General features: G+C 46.6%; 1 protein-coding gene across 4 annotated transcripts in view; it reads right to left on the reverse strand.

Moving 5' to 3' along the window:
• Nucleotides 1-26,440, reverse strand: part of GATAD2B (GATA zinc finger domain containing 2B) — an 851,520-nt gene that overhangs the window by 264,734 nt on the left and 560,346 nt on the right. For 3 of the 4 annotated variants that reach the window (XM_069651324.1, XM_069651301.1, XM_069651318.1), the window contains exons 6-7: nt 11,835-12,005; nt 8,752-9,067 (exon numbers count right to left, since the gene is read on the reverse strand). In XM_069651324.1, the coding sequence (XP_069507425.1) occupies nt 8,752-9,067; nt 11,835-12,005 (487 nt within the window). The remainder of the gene's footprint in view (nt 1-8,751; nt 9,068-11,834; nt 12,006-26,440) is intronic. The other variant, XM_069651310.1, reaches the window with a different exon arrangement.

Raw genomic sequence — 26,440 nt, forward strand, 5'->3', positions numbered from 1 at the left:
AATCCTGGAGTAAGAGCCCAAGCCTCGCTGGGAGGCTGGGACTTCCTCCACTGCCTGGCTCTCTACGAGCGACCGGATCTCTGCCAGAAGAGTTGCTGTCCCAACTTGAGGGAGTGATGGGGAGGAGGGAGGAGGGACTGGGATGAATAGGTGGTACCCCGTGGATACTACGGAGAGGATCCAGGGGTCCGCGAAATTCTGATGCCAGAAATGTGCATGGAGAGCAAGCCTGCCCCCCCCCCCTGTAAACACGTGGACCCGAAGGGGCGTGTCATGCTTCCTTTCCCTCGGAGGCTGTCACAGAGGAGGGGGACTGAAAAAGCCCTTATTCTCCCTCCCCACATCCCGTTTTTGTTGCTTGCACCGGTTCTGAGACGGCGAGTGGTCCAGCTGCCTAGATCTCTGTTCCTGGAAGCCACGGAACAATCCATACGTACGCCCCCTGTCGGAGCGCTGCTGTGACTGGGTGTACGACTTGGGCGTGGTCCTTGTCAAGGTGGATAAAGATTTGGCCCCTTGTGAGCTGTTTTTCTTCTTATCCAGCTCTTCGTCCGTGGTGGAGTGGAAGAGGTCGCTGGTGGAGTGGAAGAGGTCGCTCACCCCTGCCCCCACCCCCCGAACGGTATATCTAATATGCGTTCCTGGACATCCGGGTTGAATTTTGTTGCCCAGAGCCAGGCTGTCCTTCTGATGTCCGTGGCGATACAGATGGCACAGCCAGAGGTGTCAAGACTTGGCAATGTGGATTCCATGAGGTCCTGCGCCACCAGCTTAGCCTCAGCCAGACCCACCTTAAAACGGGATTTGCTCTGCGTAGGGAGTTCCGGGAAGACATCTGCAATTTCCCGCCATAACCTTTGGTTAGCGGCGGCCAGCATGGCATCGGCATTGGCCTGACGAAGATGCAAGGGCGCGTTGGAATACAGCTTCTTCCCGTACGCCTCCAAGATCTTCTCCTCCTTGCTAAGTAGCGTTGCTGCTGTGGAGGTTGATGATGATTGAGGCTTGGAGTATAGTGATGCCGCAGTGATCACCGAGGAGTGTGGCTGAGGATGGGCCGATAGCAAGAGTGTATCCCCCTCCATCTGCCTGTACTTGGCGTCTAGACATCGACTGACCGGCTGGACCGAGTGGGGCTTGAGCTCTTCTTGGGCAAGGAGACTACATCGGTTTGTAGTGGAATCCATGTTTTGGCAGAGGGGCGTTGCGCCAGAACCACCTCTGCCGGTTGTTCAACCTCGGGTTGGGGTAGGCCCATGTACTCCGCCAGCCCTGCAAGACGTTTGTGGAAGGCTCTTGCTGAGGATGGCATGTCCGGATCCTCCTCATCCGTATCTTGTGGATCAGGAGGATCCTGTGGAGGAGTAGCTGGAGCCGGAGCCTGGGGTCCAGTGACCGCAGCCGGAGGTTGAGGGAGCAGAGGCTGGTATGGAACCACCTGAGGAACGGCTGGGGAGCCAGAGGCGCCAGCGGAGAAGCTTGTGGTGCTTGTAGCATCGTAGGGAGGACCTCTCTGATGGCGTCCTTGAGGATAACCCCCATCCGAGGTGACTTGAGCCCGAGGAACCTCTCAAAGAATCCCTCTTCACTGGCCGGAGAGGTGGTAGGGGGTACGGACGGGGTAGCTGGGAGCTGCTGGAGCCGCTGCATACCCTGCCCATATGCAAGCAGTGGGAAACTGCCCTGCGCATAAGGAGAGGGTGTAGGCCACGTACATGGTTGAGGCCAGCCCCACCTTGACACTCGTTCTTTGCCGAACTCCTGGAATGGCGTCGGACGGGTGCCTGTCTGGCACGGCAGCCATCTTGTCGAGCTGCCTGCCATGTGCCTGTGACTTGTTGCTCGGCCCAGCCTCCTACAAGACTCTTGCGGGTGGATCACGAGGCCTACCCTGCTCCTCAGGCCTCGACTCGGTAGGTGCAACCCGGGGGTCGGTAGAGCTGCGTTTAGGCGCCACCCTTGGAAGTATTGCCGGTACTAGGGCGTAGTCCCTTGGCCATATTGCTGGTACAATGGTGGAGTCCCACGGATGACAATCTGGTACAAGAACCTTCCGGTCCCTCAACCCTGCCACCGGGAGGATCCAAGGATCCCTCAGCCCCAAGGCCGGTAGCTGCAGCAGCCTCGGTGCACGTGCTGGTACAAGGACCTGAACGGTCCCTCCCACGCGGGCGAGTCCTTGGGAAGGAGTCTCCTTTGCGGGGTGCGATGGACAATAGCGGCCCTACCCTGGGCCTGGCTCAGTGTTTCACAAAGCTCTTGAGGTACTCTGGAGGCGACTTCTGAAGAGCTCCGTCCACCTGGCTAGTCTATTCTTCAGCGATTTCGATGACCATGCCACACTGGCAGAGAGCGTTGGAGTCTAAAATTGGGAAGAGCTTGTTGCAGGATGGACACCTGCTGAACCCTGTGGAGGTCCACATGTGCCGAAGAGAAGCGTGACGCCTGAGGGACGAGTACCTAAATAATAAGACAAAAAAAGACAAAGTATCATCCGCGCATGGAATTACATGGCCGAAGCCAAACCCAGGAGCGCTGGTCAATTCGGCCCGTTGACGCGGAAAAGGGGACTGAAGTGGAGTCAGGGCAGCACAAGCTCCCAGTGCCACACCCCCCGCATGCCTCTAAATTTAAAGGGGAAGAAGGTTTTTTTCTGGTGAAAAAAGTTCCGTCTCCCGTCCCATGCAGTATGGCGGAAAGGGGACAGGACATAAGAGTAAATATTCAACACAGCACACTGCTGCTACTGAAGTAAATTGTACTCCTCAGCAGGTGAAGGCTGGACTAATTGCTCACTTTAATGATGCGTGACACCAGAAATCAGCTCAAAAGATCCTCACAGGGACTGAAGATGTTTGTCAAACACTATCGCATCTGCAGACTGTAATGGACTGGGCACTTCATAATCTGCGTGATGTGAAAAGTCACAGGCAGCTCAAAGGGCCAACAGGAACCCTGCAGTTACCACCACTAATTTGGGGATTTGGAGTCCTTCAATCAATACTGGTCTTCATACAGAAGTGGTTCACAGCTTGTCTGTTCTTGGACTAGATCGCTACCCACCAGGTTACAACATAATTGGCAATGAGGATGGGGTGAAGTCCACAACGAAACTGCGATTAACAGTACAACCCACTTATTTGCTTTAGTGATGAAGGGTCCTTATTTAACGTAAAATTTCAGTCCATGTTTAGCCTTCTCCTCCTTCACCACGCTTCTGTCTAACAGGGTCAAAATTAAGAAAAGTCAATATTTTCAGCCATTGCCGTAAAATAGGCAGGCTAACTGTGTGATTCCCCCATTTAAGTGACGATACCTAATTTTATACCTATTGCAATTTGTAAACCCAATAACCACATTATTCAATTAACAATGTTCATTTCATATTTATTACAAAATCACTATGGCACAGGTAGTATAGCTAACGCGCACGTCTTGGAAGCAAGATGATGCAGAGCAATAAAGGTTTTAATCCCGGGTCCATGGTTTGAAACCTCTTCGGTATTCAGCACGTAATAAAAAGATTATAATTATGCACATTTACTGAGGCCATAGCCGGTGTCCAGAAGATTGGAAGCATGCCCTACGGCTAACATTATTCAATTTACAATGTTGGGCCATGCCAAGAATCGGGACCCAGTCATGGCCAAAACTATACACTGATGCTCCCCAAGAATCTACACATTGGCCATGGACACAACTATACACTTTAGCCACGGGATAACCACTTTACACGCTGCAATAACAATTGATATATGCCTTTTTGTTTCAAATACATTACTCGCACTCACTACTTTCAGAAAATATTTATAAATATACCAAGAAACAGAACCCAGTCCAAATGATGTCCACGTGTTTGCAGCTCAGAATACAACAGCGGACAGTAAAATCGCGGCACCCACACTGCCCTTTTCTGCCTATAAAAACAGCTCCATTTTACTTATTTTTAGCCCCGCCCCCTTCCAAGAAACCCATCAACAAAACAACCCCAAATGTATTTTCCACCGTCGTTTCTCGCAGCGTTGTCAAACAAAGACTGTGGTCTGCAGATCCAATTTGGCCAGCATTTCAGAAAGTTTGACGCAGCTCACGTTTTTTCAATAACCAATTAGCATTTAAAAATAAAATGTTATTATAGAGGACAATAAATAGAAAATGCCTACCTCAATATTGAGCTGTAGTGAAGTGAAAGAGCAAAATCTAAACTGTACAATGTGCAATGGTACAGATGTTTCCTGCCATTAGTGTGGGGGTGGGCTTGGGAGGGTCGGGGTGTCTAAAGATAAGAGCCTAAGCTAAGCCCCTGTCTCCGGTTGCTGATGCAAGTATTATGAGCTCAGGAATGCAGCCATCATAAACCATGATGGGGGAGAGAGAGAGAGAGAGACGAATGGGGAAGGAGGTTTCCTGCAGAAATGCAGTCCGTTCCACTTCATGAGGAAAGGGACAGAGAAAATGCTAGGACACATGTTAAAATGGGTAGAGTCACTTAACACTGAGGAGACAAGGGGTGAAAGTTAAGCAGTGGAAAGAAATGCAGGAGGAAGGTGCCCTTTCGGTATAAGCATAGAAGGAACGATAAGGTAGATAATACAAAAATATAATGGGTATAGCCTAGGGAAAGGATTGCACAAAAATGTGAAGGAGAAAAAGAAAGGAAATAAAATGAACAAATGGAGAAAAGAACAAGTGGGAAAAGGATGAAACGTGAGGGCTCATTAACGGATTGGATGAGACAGTTAATACGGAAAAACGCAAAAGGTTTGATCTCGGAAGTGAGCTGGGGGGGGGGATTTAGCTAGTGTTAGGAGTGCGCAAAGATAGCCAAGGCTGTGGTGGGAGTAGGCTTTCTCTATGAGATTGTTTAATAGTCATTGGATGGATTGTCCCAGTTAAAGCAAATCAGTGTTGCCACTGACCCTCTCACGGTCTCACCAACATGCAGCATCCATGGAATATAGCTCTTCCGTGAGCTTTTAGTAGTTTTGCGTCCTTAGGTAAAAAGAGTTAGAAGACTCCAATTTTGCAGGTGAACTTGATTTTACTGGGTGTATGCAGTGTGCGGAGGTTTGCAAATGGCTGGACTGTGGAGATGGGGCGGATCCTCTATGTTGACCCACTGAGACCTTTATCCAGATAAAGCACCAATTCTGCCCTACATTTTTGTATGCATGTAGGAGTGGCACCAGGCGGGGCAGACAGAGGAAGAGACCAACCAACATGGGACATAACTCAACACAAATCTAGACACTAAGATTTAGCCGGGACTACAGAAACAAATTCAGGGATTAACTTGACTAATACTCATCTATAAGATCGTACTAGCAAACTACTGGCAATGGGTTAGTCCTTTGTTCCAGATCATATATGAATCCTGTGGCGTCAACACTGATCCCCCGACAGGGATCTCCTCCCATGTGGCTAGGAGACGGCAGCTGCTACCTGAACCTGACTTGGGGTGGTACCATGAGGGAGGAGACACCATCAGGAGAGATGCAGTATTCTAAAAATTCTCTCCCTCACTCCCTCCCTCCCTCCCTCCCTCTCTCTCTCTCCCTCTCTCCCTCCCTCTCTCCACAAACGTTTTGAACAGCATCATTTCAGAAATCCAATAAATTCTATGGACTTCCAACTCCCATAAAGGCTCAAGTACTGAGACGAATAAGGGTCAGAAGGAGCCAATGCAAATCTAAAGAAACACCAAGTTGAATGCCGGATTAGTTGTTTTTGTGAATCTCAAATGCACAGGCATTTAAAGATGGCATCCGCACTCAAGGGCAGGAAAACAGAGTCGGAGAAGAAGGCAGAGGCAGCAGTACAAAGAAGGACCATGCTACAGGTTTTCATAGGCTGCAGCTTGCCATTGTGAAGGCAGCTTACCAGTGTGGCGCAAGGCCAGGAGAGATGCTGCAGGCCCTGAGGGGAGACCATCTGAGCACTGGGAGCAGCAGCAGAACCACTGGAGATCTGGTTGTGCCAAGAAGCAGCAGCCTTTGATCCCGCGCGGCAGTGCAGAGTTGCTGTAAACACAGAAGGAAGGTCTGCAGTGCAAAGGAGGACATCCCAGGGAGGAAGCTTCATCGCCACATCGCCATTCCTTGTTTATCACAGTTGATCCCAGCTCTCCCCCATCATCCTCCAACCACTTTGTCCGGATGAGGCTGGTCCAAGACTTTAAGGACCCCATGTTTAAGCCAAAACTCGAGTCGACAATGTTATTGGATATTTATACTTTTGAGAACTAAGTTGACTGCAATATAGGAACAATGGTCCCACGGTTATGCTACATAGTTATACCGAACAGTGTAAATTCAAAGCAATTGTAGATCATTTTTGCCTTGTGGATTTCCTTGTTTTATATTGTTATTTCAATTATGTTTGAAGTTGAGTGAGTGTTGTATAAATGCGATTAGGTATGCTTATGGATGGTGCTTTGATTTCGAGTAGAGTATGGGAGTAGGGTTTGGGTGGTCCTTGATAATTAGATGGGTCGTTTCTATCAGATCACTGATGTATTGTTTGTCTATTTTCTAAAAAATCATGTAAACTACAGTAAAGATATTTTCAACATAAATCCAAGGTTGCTTGAATTCATTTGATTTACATTGCTAAAGGCACTTTTTTCTGTGTATGTGCACCTGGTTCTCAGGTTTTTGCTCAAGTGCCTTACCCCCTAACGAGTCTTAGCCCCCAACAAGCCTTCGCTTCACCTCCTTGGCCCCCCCACCCCAACGCCACATCGTGCCATGGGTCAGGAACGCTGTAAGATACCGGTGAGTCTGCCCACAGGCATTGGGGACCCAAGGGTATACCGACACTTCAGAAATAAGTACAGCGGCAGAACTTGAACAAGTCCCCATGTGTGAGATGTCAATGTGGGTAAAGTTGGAACAAGTAATACCTCAAGCAAATAAAGTAAGACATAGTGAAGTGATGCAACTGTGCTATACTAAAGGACAGTAAAACAGAAAAGAAGTCTTGGTGAAAGGAACACATCAGGCAGAGAACACTACAAGATTTACAAGACCCCAGGGGGAATTCCTGGCAAGGGAGTATACTAGGCCCTCCACACAAAGCATTCTGAAAAAGTCTGGAAAATGTGGGAAGGATACCTGGCAGGAGAGTACACCAGGGATCTGAAGAGACCATAAAGGGATTCCTGGCAGATGAGTATACCAGGAGGTCCAGTTTTGCGTTTGAATAAGATCCTTTCTGTTTGTCAACTCAATCCAAAGCTGCAACATATTGTTCGCTTAGAAACTTTCCTGAACAGACTATAAAGATACTTAAGGAATTGTGGTTTGAAAAAGACACTGCCATCCTTAAGAAACTGTTTGAAGGAAACTCTTGCCATCCTTAAGGAATTGTGGTATGAAAAAAATATGTTTGCCATCCTTAAAGAACTGTTTTTTGAAAGAGACACTTGCCATTTCACCTAATTATCCAGAGGAAGAGAGAAACCCTCTCGATCCAAGGATTTCTCCTAGGAAAAGACAGTTTTTAAAAAAAATGTATTTAATTGCTTTAGTTTTGAACACTTGTTGCCTAACATAACTAAACATTTCCTTGCACCCTTAGTTGTTTCTTTCTAGTGTGAGGGTCAGATTAGTATGTTTCGGACACAAGGACAGTTTATATGTTTGAAGACTGGACACAGGCAGGTCTTGAGTTTTAGTTTCATAGGTAGGGAAACCCTCTTCAGGATAGGGACAGACGGGTCTTCATCCAACCTTTTTGTTTTAATTTCTGATAATGAAAATAGTAGAACCTAGTGTTCGCCTCTCATTTCTGACCCCTCACACAACAGATCTTGGACGATACATGTAATGTAACACTGTCAACCATTTTTTTTTTGTTCCAGTAAAAATATCAACACTAGACGGAAGACTGCAAAGCATGTGAACTTCATGAATGGGTGGGCTCAGGGGGGCAGGTGATCTGATATACATAGATATACATATTTGTTTCTGAAAACTGTTACTTTTTACTGTTAATGGTGGAATATGGAGCCCTGTTAGTTTCAAGGTCAAAGGCCAAGTTCGAGATCATCCTTTCCATAGTTGAACTAGGATTTCAAGTAAAAAAAGAAAGTACTCCCATGATCAAGTACCCCATGGTCACCTAGTACAAAAAAGGATAGCTAAAATACAAGTCATTATCCCTCACTGTAGTGGTCGGGCCCCTGAGCCATGCAGACACTCTAAGGGAGATTCCTGGCACTGAACATGTTTCCAAGTTAGCTGTACACTTTTCCTGGGATGGTAACAAATAAAAACATCACAAAAGGTTTAAGAGCACCATTAAAAGAGTGCTTTAAAATGTCAGCCACAAGGGCCTGCAATCAGAGGACACCAGAGGATCTCCCACCAATCTTTGCGGAAACAGGTTTAGACTCCATACACAGTATCACAACCTCATCACAAATCATCCTTCCAATTTAAACAAAAAAAATCCAAGGATGCAACTTTGGTGCCAAAAAATATGAACTAAAAATAAAACTAAAAAAAATAAAACTATTCTTTCCCCCCTCACTCTCAGAAGCTAGATTTGTGAGCAATATTGTCAAGCAGATTACAGCATGTGAACATCCCTGTAATCTACAATTTTGAAAGGTCAGGGCAATAGAGGCAATGCTTTTCCATTGAGAGGCTTCCCTTCTGGCTAGCAATGATGCTCTTTATTCAATCACATTTCATCAATCATTTTCCTTGATCTCTAACAGACTTTTACATTTCTGGGTTATTTGCCTACCTTGGCTGTCAATGACACTTTGGACTACCTCTTCCAGCCCCACCATGTAGATGAACTCGCTGTTGGCAGCACTCGGGAGGAAGTGCAGCAACGGTGCAGGAGGTTTGGGGGGTGGGATTTCCAACAGAGTTTTTTCCAGCTGCTTGCGAAGTGCAAGTTTGGCAGCTGCCTGAGAGCTGGCAGCATCATTGAGCGTGCTTGGGCTGGGCAGTGGCGAAGACACCCTACTAACAGTTCCAGCCTGGATGTGAGATGCAAGGTTCATGTAGATGGCGGAAGAGGAAGTTCGCTGGCAAGGAACGGACGAACTTGTCTGCTGAAAAGTTAAGAGCAAATAACCACAAATCAGTCAGCATTAATACATAGTGCGCAAGCAGAACATAAATGTTTATCATTTACCAAGATCCTGTTTAGTCACCATATGCAGCTCTACCATAGACTGCAATCCATAGGTTGAAGTGGAAGCATGCTTTAAGTCCAATTCCTCATGGTTCAATCTGAAGAGCAATTTTTCTTTGATCAAATCCAATCCACCATACACAGTTTTGCATATCAGATGTCTCTACCATTCAATCTGCCCACAAGTCCCAACAGGATGATCATGCTAAATATACCAGAATACATGAGGCTGCTAATTAAAAAGGTAGAAGCCTTTTTATCTAGAGACTGCTACAGATAAGTTTATTGCAACCATTAACGGTGCCGGTGCTTCTGTGTCCACATTCCCATAGAGGCCCATAGGACTCCATGAGAATGGGGATTCATGAAATTGCCGGCGCCTGACTTCCTGGCCGCCGTACTTGGAATATCCCGGTGGCACCGGGAAGTCAAGCGCTGGTAATTCATTCTGTGTCTGGCGGCAACCCACCGGTATGGTTATCGCTGGACCCCATCAATGTCTACAAGAATTGCACCATCATGTCCTAGGGCTCTCAGCCCAACCTCCTCTTTTATAGGAGTCTTCCATCTCTCATTAACTTCCTCCCTTCTCCTGCCACTCCTCCATCTTCCACACCTCCTTCCTCCTTGCACGCCCCAGGAAGTGGTACCTCATCCCTGTATCCCTCATCGGAAAACCTTTAAAAGGTGGCAACCAGCTTCACTTAGCCACCTTCAACTCTCGCTCTGCTGTCAAACACTCCTCTGACATCAGTCACCTCCTTGAAGACTTTCAACTCTATGTCCTCTCGCTCACCGAGACACGGTTCAATGCCAGCTCAGTCACTATTTTTGACACTCTTCTTCCTTCCGGAGGGCTACAATATCCTCTCCAAATCCAGGCCTAACCTCCCGGGAAGCAGTGGCCCTTGTCTTCCCTGACAGGATCCCAGCCACGTGATACCCATTCAATCCTACTCCTTTGAAAGTCTTGTCTGCAAGCTCTGCATCTCCCCTACCCTGTCGATCACCCTGGTTACTATCAACAGAAACCCTGGGCCGGTCTCCCTCTTCCTATCCGAGTGGCCTGACCTCAGCTCTTCTCTCCTGACTTCTACCTCTAAGCTTCTACTCCTCTGCAATTTCAATATTTATCTTTACTCTCCTGCTGCGGCCTTACCCTTGCGCAACCTCCGACTCCTTCTCCCTCACCATTCTTCCATCTGGTCCGACCTACTCACCCAGCACACTCTGGATGCGCTCATCTCAGCTACCCACTCTCTCCAACCCTCTCGGTACACCTCTCTCTTGGTCTGATCATTCTCTTTCTCATCTGGAGCTCCTGGGCTCCCCGGCTAAGTCTCTGCTCGCACTGCCAGCATCCTACTCAGTCATCCGACCAATGAAGCGAGTGTCAGTAGCAGCCTTTGCTGCCTCTTTTACACCCCTTCACCCACTCGGCTGTTGACTCAATGACTCAAGTCCTTGACAACCTTCACCTCTCCATCAATAACACCCTGGCAATGCCATTAGGATTTGCACGAAGCCTGCCTCCAAACGCAACAGTTTGTATGATTCCGACTTAGCCTCGCTGAAACGCAAGTGCAGAGTAGCGGAAGGGAATTGGTTTGCTCCTCGCACATCCTCTGACAAACTAGCCTGTCGCCTGCTCTAAAAGCAAGACGGACTCCCCATCCGGTCTAAGAATCAAACCCATATTCAAGCCCACATCTCTGGGGCCACCAAAAACACAACTGAACTTTTCAAAATCTGTAAGGAACTTGCCAATCCTGCTGCAGTGTCTACTTCTCTTCCTTCCCAGGCCCTCTGCACAGCTTTGGCCTCCCACTTCACAACCAAAACCCAGGACATGCTGTCCTCACTCTACTCACCTCCCACCTGCACCTGCACTTGGACCTTCCTTGGCCCTCCTACTCTCCTCACCCATAGCACTGGAAGAGGTTACCAAGACTGTGCTCGATGAAAGTCTCCTCCAAACAGGTGCTTCCCTGCTAGAACCATCAAGGGCGATATTGCCAAACCCCCCGTCCCTCTTTGGCTGAGTTCTGCAAGGACTCTTGCCACTGGCTCCTTGCCATTACCTCTCAAGTACTCCCTTGTGGACCCCCTCCTAATAAAAGCCGCCTGCTGACCCTTCCTGCCCGGCTAACTACTGTCCCATCTCCCCCACCCCCATCTTGAGCAAACATTTGGAGAAGTTGGTCATCTCCCAACTAATTCACCACGATGAATCTGTTGGCTGTCTCCACGACCACCAGTCGGTTTCAGAGCAGCCAGAGGCACGGAAACTGCTCTCCTGAACACCTGTGAAAACTTGCTCTCAAACTACGACTCCAACTCTCCTTCTGTTATCCTCCTTGATATGTCCTCGGTCTTCAACACTGTCAATCATGCCACCCTCATAAATCGGCTCGCAATACTCTGGGCATTACAGACCGGGCACTGGCTTGGCTGACCTCTTTCCTTTCAAATCGGCCCTCCCAGTTTCTAATGGGCCCTTTTCTCTCCTCCACCTCACTCTACTTGCAGCCTCCCTCAGGGCTCTATCCTCTCGTTGTGGCTTTTTAAAGTGTACCTTGGCGCCATACAAATGGTAAATAAATAAAATAAAATGCTTTCCCAAGAAGATTTCCCCAGCAAGATTGCTCCAAAAACAAAAACTTCAGTAGAATAACCTCACATACCGGCTGGTAGTTGATGGCTGGGTTTATGCTTGGAGTGGAGGAACGAATCAGTCCAGGTTTCGGGGGTATCCGTTGACTTTGTAACTGTGCAGGGTTGGGTGCAATCACCCTTTGAGACATCAGCATGTGGGGAAGAGCAGTATTTGTGACAGATCTGATGACACTGTGACTCTAGAAATTCAAAAGAGGAAGGAATATGAACAATGACATGAAGTAACCAGAATAGACATTTGGAAGTTGCATTAGAAATCATTCCCATTATGCCCTCTATAGAGTAGGTAGTAAACATTTCAAATCCCTTAGAAAAAAAGGCTGCAGGATAAAGGGCTACAGGACCGTAGATACGTGCAAAAGCCTGCTTTTCAAGCAGCAAGCACAGAAAAATTAGACGCCTGCTGCTCCCTGTGATACAAAGTATGTGGTGGACAAGTAACAAGCATACATGATGTGACAGTCAGCAACACCCGGAACTAAATGCAAATCTAGCCGATACGAAAATACGGTTGTTGGCAAAGCCAAATAAATGTAGTCTTCCTTGTACATCATACTGGACTAAAACAGATGCAATTAGCACATCTAGTTGTAGCAGAGAAATACATCTGCTTAAGCAGGTTTAATTAATGAACTGAGTTTGTAAGCCAGAAATGGTTACCTTGCTGGCGACCAACCCTCAAATCCCACATTCAGGAAAGGCACAATTGATTATATTTTGATTCATTTGGCCAGTTGGCACAAGAAAAATGTAGTGATTAGGCTTGAAAGGGACTATGATCTGACAACTTTTTACCCCAATGGTGAAGCCAATGTCGACTGCTGGAGTGATGTGCTTAACAATTGCAGGGAGAGGGTGTGCAGTTATAATGTCGAAAACATTTGGTCGAATTACAAAAATGTCGAAAAAATGTAAAAATTTTTTCCCGAATGCTTACTTTTTTTATTTACATGTTTTTTTAGCTTCTGCAAGTAAAAAAAAGGGTTAAACCTGAAAAAAAATGTAAAAAGGGGGGCTGGGGGGGACCCCCCCCCATTTCGAACAAAAAACAAAGAAAAAAAGACATTCAATTTTTTTTTTCCGACATTATTTTTGACATTTTGACTTTTGACAAAATGTTTTTCGAAATTATCACTATAAACCCAGGGAGAGCAGTAAAAGCAGTCATGGATTTGCACTACGAAGCATATGAACTTCACAATTAATAAAGTATGGTTGCCCCAGAAAGCTGGACTTAAAAGGGGGTTGCATGCTGCAGAGGAGGGTAACTGGGTGTGAAGACAGAATTACTGTTGGGGATTCTAGGTTCACTTTCTAGGGCTCCTAACACCTTTCTCTCCCCCACAACTCTTTTGGATCACTGACCTAATTCTGATGGCCAGAGGAACTTCTAGCGAAGTCACCCTGCCAATGAAACCCTTTTTCCTTCACTTTAGATATATGGTCTTGGGGCATCCATAACACTTCCCGTCCTATGGGTGTTTCCCACGCACCCAATTTTGCCCTATAGGGATGCCATCCCTCTACATTCGTTTTAGGGAGTAGACTGGTGTCTGTTGTACTTTAGTTTTGGCTTCACCAGCAGTGTGATCCATTTTAATGTATTGATAGCACAATGTAACATTTTGGTAGGCAATGCAGTACCAATGTATTTTCCTAAGTTCTACTCTCAGATAATTTGTATTTTAGGGCTTCCTTTGTTGCAGGCAACACGAAATTGGGCTTAAAATGGCCATTCTGCCCACGTAGGCCCCGAGTCTCGATTTAGACCAGTATGTCCCTGGGCTCTCTTCCTCAAATCCTGTGAGCTGGGCTGAGTAGCAGTCCTACTGGCCAGCCAGACCCCTTTCTCCCTAGCCACTGTTGTAATGAACAGGCTGCGTTTAGAGTAGCGATTTTTAAGAGATTTCACAGAAACAATTACTCTTGTTGCTGGTTTTTGGAAGGTCTGCTGATCTCCGAGGAAGTTTCCTACGATACCTGATGCTTGTTCATTTTTAGGCCCACATCTGGCTATATTAACTGGATGCAGTGTTTTATGCACATTCTGGTTGCTAAAGTCTAGGCAGACATCTGTGTCCTCCTGTGGACTCTACTTCGGTGCTGTGTCAAACCTTCCAAGCTGGGACAATTTTCAGACTGTTTTACTGCGGTGGTTCATCGTTTCCTGCAAGAGTCTCCTGCCTTGCCGTTTGTAGCTTCCATCACCTGGACGGGTAAGTGGGATACCACTATTGTGTCTGATCTGCTACTTGAAACGTCCTGGGTCGCCCCATCAGTTATTCCCATGATGGGATAGTTTCTTGCTGGGCTGCCACCCTCAATCAAGCTGCCAGAGTCTTTCTTCATGGGTTCCCTCCATTTCCCAGTCTTCCTCGCCTGTATTTTCAATGCTGGTATTAAGGGCTTATTTGACTGTGGACCATTCAGCTCACCCTGGAACTCTAGTAAAAGTGACTTTGGGGATGCTTACCTGCCCCCGGAAAGGTTTCCTGTATTCCCATGGGTTCAAGAACTAGATTCGTAGCACTAACCTGTAATCGATGTATTTTTTTAGAGTTAATGTCGCCACTTCTTTAACCTTGAATATACATGTACATTATCTAATTTTGGTGACTGTTTTTGAAGGGAATTGCAATGGTCAATGGGTCTAAATGTAACTAGATTTCAGGAGGCCTGGGGCTGTGTTTTGAATTGTTTTCCACACACTAGCAGTGTCTTTGATTGTGATGTGTGCATTTGTATTATTTAAATACTGTCCCCCATAGGACAATAATTAATGTGGTTTGTTGGGGATGGCCTTAGGGGCCTGTAGGACTATTTGTCCTGTGTCCTGGTTCCCTTTTCTCCCCACTCCTCGTCTACATGGGTTTGCTTACGACCAGGCAGAACAAGAGTCGCTGCAGGACAATGTAATGTTGTACAAGCGCTAGGGGTTTTTAACTATATGGTAGAATGTCTGGTTCCCTTCTTCCCCCATTCCTCCTTCACTATGTTGTGTGCATTACTGTGATAGGGGACCCACGTTAAAGTATAGGGGCAAAGAGAACCCTCAAAGACATTTACTGTTTTCATAAACATACCGTGTATCCTACTACAGTGCATTATGTGTTCAAGCACTTATTTGATCTGATAGAAGGTTATTGGGCGACATAACAAGTATATATATTTTTTCAGTATATCATTGTGGTGTATATTTCTTAGCCTGCCATCCCTTCCTGAGATTTAAGCTTCGTTACTCTGCCCAGTTAACTTATATTTAAGAGAGGCGCAGCTTTCTTTTTGGCTGGTGCTGTAGCCTCTCCATAGTGGGTAGTGATTGTAAAGCCCTTAAAAGGGGTTCACAAAAACTGCCTCAACATGGTGCACGAGAATAAACGTTCAGCTCACTCATTGCTTGATCGAGCAGCACAAAGATGAGCCATCATTAAATACCACATCAACAGGTGTCTCGAGTTTAAATCTGCCTGAGTGAGCAATTACCACTTCTTCAGACCTCAATGAATAAGCCTAGAGAGGTACCCCTGGAGGCATCACAGGCCGCAAGCCACACTGGTGTGGACAGTGCTGTGCCTCCTGCAGGGTGAAGTTCCATTTAAAAAAAACTCCCACTTCATAAACTCCCAAGAACACAATATGCAGAGATTGCCATTTTCACAGGCACGAGTGCACTAGAATTTCAAATGTTCTGCCTACGTTATAGGGAACGGGGGCTGACGTAGAGGGGAAAGTAGTAACTTTATACTGGGGTCAATTGCTGAATGACCCATCAAAATCTAATGATCTGAAACCGCCATGAGACATTAGCAGAGGGAGTAGCGTGAAGGTGAGGGTAGAGCAAAGGAAGGTATGTCAAAGCTAGGGAAGCTCCTCGAGGGTAAGAGGACAAGAAGTGGCTATCACTACAAGGAAGAGGAGGGGTAGGAGGAGGCCTCGCTGGATTAGTCTAGAATGAGATCACGGGTGGGGGGAGGGAAACGTTGAACTCATCTATATGTTCTGTTGGTTATTATGAAAAATGCAAATAAAAAGTCTTAAAAAAATAAAAATGTCCTGCCTCAGCCCCTCATGCCACGAAGACGCTGCAATTAAAATAAAGGGAGCCGAAGGATAACTCGCTCTCCTTCCTACTGCTGGTGTCAGATTAGTAGTTTTCAGCCGATATTCTCAGTTAACCTTGGCACTGAATGATAACCCTCACTGTACTGTAGTTTGTTCAGCAGTAGTTAAATTGAAGAGTTCTACTGAATGGAGAGAAAGAACTGATAATGAGTATGTTTTTACCTGGAACTCCAGTTCTGTAGCATTGGTATCTATCAGATTTACATGCCTTGAATATTCCCAGTCAAACTGGGAATCCTAGGTTACCTACTTTTAGTAAATGGGTGCTTTTGGTCCTAGCCAATGGGACGTCGAGTGGTAAGCCCCTCCCCTGGAGGCGATGTTCAGATTCTAACATACAAGTGATAAATAGGTTTGTGAGATTAGGCCTTTTATCCAGAAGGACGACGGAGGGCATTTGGATCGTTCATGAATTCACATGCTTTGAATCGATTATATAGCAATACATTTTTAAGCATGTTGGTGGAGATTTGGAACATAATGCCGACCCTATTGCAACAGTCTTTGAAGAGCCACTCTCCCCATCTTTGCATCTGCAGCAAGCTGCCCTTCTAGGCAGTAGTGTTTTGTAAATGTGTGGGGCACCACCCAAAGTGGCTGCCCGGCATATGTTTCTGAGCGGGATTTCTGGCCAGTGTCGCTGCCGTGGCCCTGGTTGAGTGGGCCTAAGCTTTGCCGAGCAGAGGTTTATTCGCCTTCTGATGACAGTGGAATTACAGACGATATTCATCTTAACAACCCTTGTTTGGAGATCACCTCTCCTTTTTACTTTGGGCCAAAAGCTACAAAGTTGATTTGAGCTTCTGAAGGACTTTGTTCTGTCCAAATAGTACTTTATTACCCTCTTCAAATCTAGGGAGTGCAGGGCAATCTCCACTCGTGACGTTGCATTATGGAAGAATGTCAGTAATATATTGGCTGTATTCATGTGAAATTCAGATTGAACTTTGGGGATGAAGCAGGAATTTGTTAAGAACACCACCATAACATGCGAAACGCAAGTATGGCTCGTTAACTGCCAGAGCCTGGATTTCTGACACTATGAGGAAGTAATTGCGACTAGGAAAGCCACTTTCCATGACACGTACTTGATATCTGCTGTGGCCCGGGGCTCAAAGGGTGCCTTAGAGGGCGACCGCGAGTACGGTGTTGAGGCTCCATTGTGGGGCTTCTTTTCTGACTGGTGGAAACAGACGAAACAAACATCTCATGAACTGCTTGACCAGCCTATCACTGAATAGTGGACATGTACCTCTAGTTCTGTTGTACCGCCATATTGCTGCAAGGTGTATTCTGATAGACTCAAGTGCCAAGCCATTTTGAGCCAACGACAGGAGGTATGGAAGGAGCTGCTCTGGCTTTATTTTTAGTGGTTGCAAGCTGTTTTGCGTGCACCACGTGCAGGACCTTTTCCACCTGAATTTATAGGAGCGGTTTAGGGATAATTCTCAGAAATGTGCTAACTCTGCTCTACCTTAGAGACCCCCAGCAACTGAAGGACTGTTTAATTTTTAACCTGGAGCGAGTGAGACCCTTTTTTCCCCACTCTCATATTTTTTATGTGATTTGAATACTGTGTTTCTTTTGGTTGTGGCGTCTGCCAAACTCCATAGGCATCATCTTTTACATTGTGTCACACAGCACCTTCAGTGCAGTGACACAGGGAAGTCTTTCAGATTTCCCAAAGGTTAAAATACCTTCTCTTGGATAAACTACCGTTTCCAAGAGCAGTAGAGTGGAATTGACTTTACATACACTTGTAACTTTCTAGACTCAGCACATGCTATTTTATAATAGGGTGCTGCAGGGGTTACTTAGTATCCCCTTTGTCTAGTTTCTTATGTAACATGTTTATGTTACCCTTTCCTCGATGAATGGCTGGTGTTAGTGGTTTACTTTTAAATACCGTGGTGTGAGTTTACCGCGGGCTGGGTTTGTAGCTGTATTAGAGCACCCAAGGGTGCCATTTTTTTTTTTTAAAGTGGCACCAGTCTTTTTTTCACCATTTCTTTTTGGAAAGGTCCTTCTTGAGATTTACTCTGCTAGCCAAACCAGGTTTGGCCCCTTTGTTCGTTTTGTCTTTGGCAGGATTCACGGGTGAAGCCAGCCTCTGGCTCCAGGGTGTCTGAAGGGGGCAGGAAGGAAGGGGGCAGGAAGTAAGGGAGGTGCCCGAAACTCTGTGCTTAGTCTCCTAGAAGACAGAAATGCACTCTTACCGGCTGGCTGTCCACAAGGACACGTATTAAAGAGCAAAATTGAGCAAGGTCATAGAATACCTGGCTGATTAACGAAGGGTGAACACACACCTATGGGGGTTACACCTTGGTAAGTGTGTACAAGTAACTGAATGACTTCTGACAAAAATATATCAGGACAGTTCTGGGTACTGCAGTTAGATATTTGAAATTTGTCACTCACGAACTGGTTACTATACCTTCAAAATGTGTAAAATACTGTTGTATCTTGTGTTACTCTCTATCAAGTGTATCTAAAAACACGTAAACTGCAGTTTTATTAAAAATCTAACTGCAGTACCCAAAACTGTCCTGATATATTTTTGTCAGAAGTCAATCACAGTTAATTGTACACACTTACCAAGGTGTAACCCCCATAGGTGTGTGTTCACCCTTCGTTAATCAGCCAGGTATTCTATGACCTTGCTCAATTTTGCTCTTTAATGCGCGACTACCCACCTGGGTAGAGCAAGGCATCAACCAGGTGCCCTTTTTGATAAACTGTCCACAAGGACAGCCACTTTGCTGGGTGACTGACAGCTAGGCTGGAATGAATGGGAGAAACCTGCATAAAAGGCAAGGCTTTTTGGCTTGGAAGGCAGAGGCGACCACTGGACGAAGGAATCCGAAGAACTTGGAAGCGACGCCTGCTGCAACTCCTGGACCGCTGATTTGATTGCTGTGTTTTACGCCTTCTTCTTCCCCTATATGTATCATATGATGTCAGTGAACCCTAAGGAAAGTAATGCAAGAACATATGACAAGGGTGCTGTCCACAAAGATAGAACCTTTTGAATTGTTAGTTCCTGACTGTTGGTGAAGAAAAGCAGCTGGCCTACTAATGGCAGTGAACAAAAAAGAGGGAGCCACACATGTGATGTCATTCATGAGATTTGTGATGGCATCTTTGATGTCATGGGTGTTAGTCCTTCCAGTGGACACTGGTGGCACGAGTTATTGTTGCTTAGCTTACCATAACTGGCGAATTTTCGGGGGGGCGGGAGGGGGTCGGTTTTACCTGTAACCATAACGACCCAGTAATACCGTTTTTCCATTGAATTTCATAGGTTTTTGCTAGTGCAACTTAACCATAACGTCCCTTTAACAACATTTTTTGTTAGTGAATTTCATAGGTTTTTAGTAGGGCACTAACCAGATCGTTGCATTAGCATAGCGTTTTCAGTAAAAACAATAGTATTTTAGGAGTGTAACTTAACCATTACTTCCCTTTAACGTGTTTTCAGAGAGTACCAACTGGAAAGTACCAAGATCAGAACATCACTACAATGTAGTAAGCACACTGACGTTTGTCTACTAACTGCATAGGTGCTGCAGTAAACAATAGTAGAGAAGCATAATACGGAGCAATGGCAAGCACCTTAGAGTGGCTGGAAGAAAATTCCCCTCATGATGCAATTTATATTGCTATATGTACACCAAACACATTTTCTTTTCTGTGAGAGAACATATTGGAAAGGAAAGCAAGGCAGCACAAGCGGCAACCCTTCCACAACAGCATACAACCATAGCAAAGGAAAGAAACTGCATAGCAAAAAAGACAGGCTGGAAGCCAAAGTAGAAAAATTGGTGAACACTGTTTTACTTCAACCATATTCAGCCACATCAACATAAATAACAGCAATGTATGGTTAATGACTATTACCATGAGTGCTGGATGGTTTCCTGTTTTGTAAAAATCTAATGATTAAATACATTTTTTTTAAAGTAGAAAAATTGGTGAACAATTGGGCTGCTTGAAAGGTTGTGTTCAAGGGTGTATTATTGACAAAATGAAACACTAGCAGAGCGGCACGTGTACTCCTTCCCCATGGCAAAGGGTGCCATCCCCTCAAAATCCGTGTGATGGGAGATGTTAAGGTGATACCTGAATGTCTTCCTCCCCTCACAACCAACTTGAGGAAATCCCCAATTCCCCACAATAAGTATCCACTTATGCAACCGCTTGCCTTTCCTAATTGTGAGTATGAATGTGTACAAGTAAACGTTAAGTGAAAGGTTGAGTGTATATGTGATAGTTTTTTTGTTGAAATGCCATTCTCACTCAGCGGCACACATTCCTCGTTGGAATGACCGCAATTAAGGAAAAGGTAGGTGTCCTACCGACAAAGCAGTTCCCAGGCCTATCCACAATGACAATGGAGGCATCCGTACGATGCCAGCACGCTCTGCATGTCCGCATCTTTTCCTGCCACCTACAATTACATGTGGGAGGGGATATTTTGTCGTTGTGCAAGTACACGCATGCGTATCTGTTCCTCTGTGCCCTGGTAACACTGCGCCCACCCACGGCCAACAGGTACAGATAAACATCCCACCTGCTATACCCTATAAACAGCCAGGGTTTCCCAAAATGCTCGGCACACTTATGGCGCCCTATTATTCAGTACAGAAGTGGCAACTGTATGCACATGCGCACAATGTATTCTGCCCAAAACGTGTCCTGTGGACAGCAGTTCGAAAGGAGAGCAGTGGTGACGTCACTAAGCGACCGCACCCACGCACGGGCCCTTATTTAGGTGACACGATCGATCCAGACCCATGGACAGCGGCAAAGGACAGTGTTGAGGAACGTAGGGAGTGTTTTTCGGAAAGTACACGCTTAAGTTCTCCACAGCAGCCCTACAAAAGTCCACACCCGAGAGCTGCTCCGCAATTTGTTTGCAGCTTTTCAGGACACAGGAGCAGGCCTCATAGGTTTAGCATGTAAGTGATGTTGGACCAAATGGGCTGTGCTACATTGCGTTTGCAAGTAATTGCAACTATGTCAGTCCAGCTCTGTGCACAAAGTAATGTAGAAAATTATGAACGGCTCTTCCGGTGAACCAAATCCGCAGCTGTGCTAGTCCCCACTGTCCCAATGTCATGGGTAGCAAGCTGAAAACGGGAGTATGTGCATGTGCGTTTCCCAGAGGATGGCGAGGGCCATGTCCCAATAAAGCAGAAACATTTCTTCTTCCCCATCTACTGTCTTGTTTCCAGCACGCCGTCATTGCGTACTGTTAGAAAGTTCCACATGCATCCACCAATAACATTGAAGATCTCCCCATCTAACAGTATCAGTTCTGTACAACAGTCCTCTGCGTACACATCATGCTCAGAAACGTTATTGAGCAATCCATCTGCCTCCACAGTCCCATTTCTATTACTGCCATCCTGAAAATCCCTGGATGTGGCTTTCGTGCTGCGTGCGGCCGTGAGGGGAATAAATTGCAAACAGGGTAGGGGGGAGTTTGTTGTAAGGGCAGCTCTGAAAAGAGCTTTTTATTGTAGATGCTTCTAGAGAAACACCTTTTTTTAGATTTTTATTTGATTTTGTGTTTTTTGTGCTCATTAACAAAGTAAACTCTTCAGAGCATCCTGTAGACTACCAAAGAAAACAGCATTACCAATTGACGACAACAAAATGCCATTTGCTTGGAACAACTCCATTTCCACAACTAATGGGGTCATTGTTGCAGAAGAACATCCCACGAACTGACAAAAAAAGTATACGTGCTTCTGTTGATGAGACCCCTTTCTGACCTCTAGCTGGCAACAGCAATCATTGGAAGCGGTGCACAGTAATCTTGGTGGTATACACAGGGGTGGACTGGCCCATAGGGAACTCTGGAGATTTCCCGGTGGGCCTCTTTTGTGTGGTATTTTCAAATTTTCCCATAGGAAAAGGGTTGGGCTTGCTGAAAATGTGTATTATGGGGCCACTTTGAAAACTATTTCCAGGGCCTCTTTTGCTTCCCAGTCCAGCCCTGGGTATACATGAGAAAAGCACATTGGCAGTGGGAAAATTACACTGCACTACTGATAGGACAATCCCCACAGTCCCACAGTCCCATTTCCATTTGCCGGCATGCTGAGAAGCGCAGATTGTGGCACGTGTGATTTCCCAAGTACCGCGAGGGCCGCGCCCCAGTAAAGCAGGAGTCGTCCTTCCTATTGGCGCGCTTTCCTGTGACGGACACATTCTGAGCACCTGATAGGACAAGCCCAACAGTCCATTTCCCTAGGGCAGCATGGTGAGAAGCGCAGAATGTGGCACGTGCGCTTCCCCAAGTACTGCGAGGGCCGGGCCCGAGTGGAGCAGAAGTCCTTCTTCCTATTGCCGCACACCCCAATGACCCGATTGGACTTGGGGTATATATGCCTGCGGTAGCGGCTGTGTAGTTATGGTTAAGTTGCTAAACCCATGGGAAGACAACTTTTTCGGCGGCTTATAACTACGTTCCCGCTGGAGGAATCCGCACCAAACTTTGATTATAAAGTATATGGCCCGCTTTGATTTTGTTCGGCAAGTTTGGTGAGGTTTCATGCAGGGGGGGAAAAGTTATAGACTGGGCAAAAAATGTGCGCACGGCAACAGCCTGGATGGATTTGCACCAAATTTGCGGCAGGAGCGGGGCTTGGGTCATAGCATGCTTGTCTGTGTTTGGGGGAATCTGATCAGTACTTGTGTTGCAAACAACTGAAATGTACATCTCTAAAAATTGATGATATCTGGGTCTGCTCCGCAGACCCATTTCCCTGTTCGCTCCCCGGACAGAAGTGTCACTGGCTTGCGGTACAGTGTGCTGTCGGAGAACTTTGGATGTGGCCGGTGGTTGGCTGGAGGGAAGCGTGCTGTGCGTCAACATTTTTTGGATAACGCTGCCATGGTGTATCGGAGGACAGTGTGTCGGCAGAAGGGTCTGGAAAATATACTGTAAGCCATGTGTTGATGGCAAGAAGGGAGGGAAATGGTGGGGGAGTGAGTAGGGGTGCATGTGACAAATGTAAATAGGTGTAAGACGACAGAGGAGTGCCTGCAGTATTCGTGCATATTGCGCCAATTTGCGGGTACCTAGGCAGGCGACTACTTTGGGTGGTGATTGGAGGCATCTGTAGTAACGGCCAGATAGCTTCTGCCACGACCTGTTTGCGGCGACCTCTTTACGTGGCGAGTGGTGGCAGGTAAATTTCGGAAGGGGAGTGAACTGCACATGACAGTGCTCCGTGGATGGATTGCGGTAGTTGGGAACATGGTGGCATGCATGGGCGCATGAAGTTGCGGTGGGTCTGTTGAAGGATTAGACTATTGGGAGCATGGCCAAAGGCCGTAGGCCATAGGGAATTCTCTCGAGCCTAGGGCTTCAGCAGACCCACCGGAGCAATGCATGTCTGACTCTGCATCCTGTAGAGGGTGGTGCTTGCATAGTGTGGTGTGTGGAGATTGGTTAGAGCAGGGCCAATGTTGCCAATAGTATGTGGGTAGGTTGGCAGTGACAATACTTTGTGAAAGGAAGTGGGTACGCCCATAGTATGTGAATGAAAGTGCACAGGGGCGTAGGAGACAGTTTTTTCTTTATACAGTATTGTAACTGTTAAATGTTTTGCTGCATAGCTCCATAGAGGTGCGCAGGAGTGGTGGTGGCAGTGGTGTGTATGTAGATTGTCGTAGTTGGTGACATTCATGGTGGCATTACGTTGCAGTGGGTGTGTTGGAAGGCCTAGACTATTGGGTGCATGGTCACCATAATTGTATACCTGATGCTTGTATCTGCTTAGATTCACATGTTGTGCATAGGCCGACATCTAGTGGAAGCTGCAGAGTATTACAGTTTGTTTTTCTAAACTTGAAAAGGGGCGTCGAACTAGGGCATGCCAGTAATACTATCCCTAGTATGATGTCCACTGTACCCATGATCCCTCACGCGTGTAGGACCTTCAGATTGTATTTTTTCTGACATGAGGAGTAGCGCGAGTACAGAGTAACCAAGCAGATAGATGAGACTACAAGCATACATGCGCCTTCTCTCAGAGGGGAGGAAGGGCAGGCGCATGTGAATCTAAGCAGATACAAGCATCAGAAATAAGATTACGGTGAGTAATGTATCCCTTCTGAGGCTTGTGGAATCTGCTTCGATCACATGCTGTGCATAGATTAGCAAGCAGTGTTAGAGGAAGGAAGTGGGATGTGAGAAGGGTCATGAGCAAACAAATGTCTTAGAACCGCTTGTCCCACTTGAGTGTCTGTCTTGGAAGGAGCGTCAATGCAGTAGTGCTGAGTAAAAGTGTGAACAGAGCTCCATGTAGCTGCTTTGCAAATGGTGTCAAGGGGTACATTTGCAACGAAAGCCAGAGTGGCCCAGTGCCTCTTGTAGAGTGGGCCCTTGGCGTAAAAGGCAGCGTTTTATCTGAAAGGGAGTAACACAGCTGGATACATTTGACTATCCATTTCGAGATGGCACCTTTAGAGACGCAATCTCCTTCTCTGCCTGTAGCTACGGAGACTAACAGTTGATCTGTCTTCCTTAGCGGTCTGGTCTTGTCTACGTATTAGAGGACCGCTCTTCGCACATCTAGTGTGTAGTTTCACCTCAGTGGAGCTTTTGAGTTCTTGGAAGAAGGCCGGTAGCTCAATGGACTGGTTAACATGGAATTTGGAAATGAACTTAGGCGAGAACTTAGGGTGAGTTCGTAGAACCAGTTTATCCTTATGAACACTAATGAAAGGATCCTGCACTGACGGATCCTGAATTTCACTGACCCTTCTTATGGATGTAATGGCTACTAAGAAGGCAGTTTTATAAGTCAGGTGTTTGAGACTAGCTTTATGCATGGGTTCAAAGCGGAGGGCCCCATGAGTTTAGCAAGCACCACATTAAGGTACCATCCTGGTTGTGGGTTAGAAATTAGAGGGTTGAGTCTCTTTACCCCTTCCATAAAGGCTTTAACAACTGCCAATTTCCACCACGACACCTTGTTCTGGGAGGTGGTGTAGGCCGACAACGCTGCCAGGTGTACCTTGAGTCAATTAAATACCAACCCTGCGTCCAGTAGGTGGTGCATGTAGGTGAAAATAATGGGAGTGCAATCAATCGGATCGATTTGTTTATTTGGGCACCAAATAAATCTTTTTCATTTATCAAAATACCAGTGCCTTGCGTTAGGTTTTGTAGATTCTTTTAAGATATCCATACATATGTGGTAAATTGAGATGGCCAAACTCTAGGACCGCAGGAGCCATGCTGCCAAGTTCATTGAGTTGGGTTAAGGATGCACTGTTTGTCCTTCGTGCTGGGAGAGTAGGTTGTACCAGCACGGGAGTCTGATGTGGTCGCACACCGCCAGTTTGCGCAGGTATGGTTGTCTCGCCCACATAGGAGCAACTAGGATGATCATCATCGATTCGCTGTGTATCTTGTTGACCACCATCCTCATCAGAGGGGTTGGTGGAAAAGCGTAGGCAAACATCCCTGACCAGTTCATCCATAGAGCGTTCCCCTTGGATCCTGGCTGGGGGAACCTGGATGCGAATACTGGGCATTGTCTGTTTTCGCTTGTGGTGAAAAGGTCTATAGTGGGGAAACCCCACTGAGAGAAGAGATCTTTTACAACTTCTTCGTGTAGACACCATTAGTGTTCTTCTGGAAGGGGAACTCTGCTCAGAGCATCCGCTAGTGAATTGAGACCCCCTGGAACATGTTGGGACGACAGGTAGATGTTCCGTCTGAGTGCCCATATCCACATTTTCTGGGCAAGCTTGGACAGATTTGGTGAACGAGTACCCCCCTGTTCGTTTATGTAAAACATTGCCGAAAACATTGCTGTCGTGCTGTCTGTTAGGAACTGCACTGACAGGTTCGATAGGTGGGGTTCGAACGCTCGAAACGCTCTGAAGACTGCCAGAAGCTCCAGCAGGTTGATGTGATTCTTGGCCACTGTGCGAGACCGGAGGCCCTGAGCTGTGTGGTGAAGGAGGTGTGCTCCCCACCCTGACAAAGACGCGTCATAGTGACTACGGCCTGTATTTCGGTATCGTAAAAGGGTTTCCCCTTTGAAAGGTTCTCTCTTGTCCACCAGCGAAGACTCTGTACTAGTATTGGGGAAATGACCACTATATCGTCCCACTGACCACTTGCCCGAGACCACTGTTTCGCCAACCATTCCTGCATGCGTCGCATGCACAGGCGCACGTGGGGAACCAGGTAAATACAGGACGCCATCAAGCCTAGCAAACGCATCACTTTACAAACCCTTATCTGACGACCGGACTGATAGAGGAATTTGCAGTAACAGATTCCGAATTCTTTCCTCTGATGGAAAGGCCAACCCCTCTTGCGTGTCCAGGACAGCTCCTACGAACTGTTTGGAGGTGCTTGGCACCAGGCTTGATTTTTTCTCGTTGATTGAGAAGACCAATTGGAAGAGGTGGTCAATCGTTCTTTGGATGTTGGATCTGCAAATTACAGGGGTTTCCCCTG

The sequence above is a fragment of the Ambystoma mexicanum genome, chromosome 1p (assembly GCF_040938575.1).
Source record: "Ambystoma mexicanum isolate Mex_15411 chromosome 1p, UKY_AmexF1_1, whole genome shotgun sequence".
Classification (NCBI taxonomy): Eukaryota; Metazoa; Chordata; class Amphibia; order Caudata; family Ambystomatidae; genus Ambystoma; species Ambystoma mexicanum.